Consider the following 1,623-nt stretch of genomic DNA (forward strand, 5'->3'; position numbering starts at 1 on the left):
GTGGGGGTTGGGGGGCGCCGATCCGGCGAAGCCCCAGCCAGAGACACTGCACTTCTCCATGTGGTGGGTGGCCCAGCTGCAGATCTTTTCCGGTGGAGGCACGCGTGAAGTTGCTGCTCCAGATTTCAGGCTTCCAGAGCATTTGCTGAACCCTTCAGCAGCTTGGCAGTACCCTGTTAAAATCACACCAAACTCAGGGAGACTTGGCTGCTTACCTGGCCCCCTCCCTGGCAATTTTTAGGTTGGCCATCTCCCTTTTAGAGAAGGGGAAGAGTTGATGGTGCCTGCTCCCTGCAGGTACTGGGGGATAGGGGTGCCCGCAGCCCTGTATAAGCTCATGGCTGTCCAGGTATGAATGCGTTTCCCCAGACTCTACCAGGCACATGGTATTGCCTCCATTCCCATCAAAAAGCCTCTAATTAACATATATATTTATTCTTTTAACTATTTTCCTCTTGTCTTTGGAACAACCTGCAGTGACAATAGCCAGTCCAGGTGCGAAAGTGCAGCCTCGGACCAGCCTGGCAAAGCTGCAGTTACTGCACATGGCGCTGAAATGAGCCCCAGCCATGAAAATGAACCCCCTTACTTGCTCTAGACACCGCGTTGTTTTTGTTAAGTTTAATTTCGTGCTGGTTTGAACATAGCTTTTGTTGCAGCTGGTGCCACCTCCACTCAGCTCTCCTCTTGTTGTCGCTTACCCCTTGGAGCTGGCAGGTCTGAGGGAAGCCACTGGAGCAACGCAGCCTGGCTTCTTTTAGTCATCGCCACTGCCCCGCTCTTCTGGAGCCAGCAGGCTTGTTCTGTGCTGTGGGTTTTCCCACCATACCGCCCCTGTGAGCTGGCTGATGAGTCTATTCCATACGCCAGCCATGGCAAGCAAGGTTTTGCAGCTGGATTGTGGTGCGCTTCGGATGAAAAATGACACACGTTGTAATGCGAAGGGGTGCAAGGAAACCTGTGGGCCTCAGGGGCCTCTTGTCCCTTTCCCTCAGGGAATTCAGGGTTAGGGATGGGGCTTTTCTCTGCCTGTCAGACTGGCTGTGCGATGAGGGAGGCACAGGAATTGCTGAGCTAATTGCAGTGGTGTGCATGGGAGCAGTTGGCTGGAGGAGAGCAGTGGGACGTGGGCACTAAAAGCGAAGCTGCTGAGCTCTCTTTCTGCCCCCTCACCCTCCCCAGCTGCAGAAGGTGAGTCTGCTCCCGGCTCTGTCCGCTTGCTTCCTTGGAAAGATGAGATGCCAGTACTGACCTCCTCTGGAGGACGGAGCCAGCAGGTTCATGGAGGCTTTGGGAGGGTTCCCCAATGCCGCCGTTATCTGCGGGAACCCGGCACAGCAAGCAGCCAGCTTTTCTGCAGCCCCTGCTTGGGTTTTATGACGCTGCCATGCCCTGTCCTCCCGCAGGTGCGATCCAGGCTGGGAGGGCGAGTACTGCGAGGAGTGCGTGCGGATGCCGGGGTGTCTCCACGGGACGTGCCACCAGCCTTGGCAGTGCATCTGTCACACCGGCTGGGCCGGCAAGTTCTGTGATAAAGGTGAGTCGTGAGCTGGGCATCCCAGTCTCCGGTGCTGAGGGTAAGAAGCCCAGCACACCCTATAGGGACGGGTGACCCAGCCTAGC

The 1,623-nt window shown here is 56.4% G+C and overlaps 1 protein-coding gene across 1 annotated transcript in view; it reads left to right on the top strand.

Annotated features, from left to right (window-relative positions):
• The window catches only part of DLK2 (delta like non-canonical Notch ligand 2), a 24,386-nt gene that overhangs the window by 8,570 nt on the left and 14,193 nt on the right, over positions 1-1,623 (top strand). Inside the window, 1 exon segment of the mRNA XM_009636434.2 lies at positions 1,407-1,537. Coding sequence (XP_009634729.2) covers positions 1,407-1,537 — 131 coding nt within the window.

Source organism: Egretta garzetta, unplaced genomic scaffold (assembly GCF_000687185.1).
Source record: "Egretta garzetta isolate BGI_Z169 unplaced genomic scaffold, ASM68718v1 scaffold54, whole genome shotgun sequence".
Taxonomy (NCBI): domain Eukaryota; kingdom Metazoa; phylum Chordata; class Aves; order Pelecaniformes; family Ardeidae; genus Egretta; species Egretta garzetta.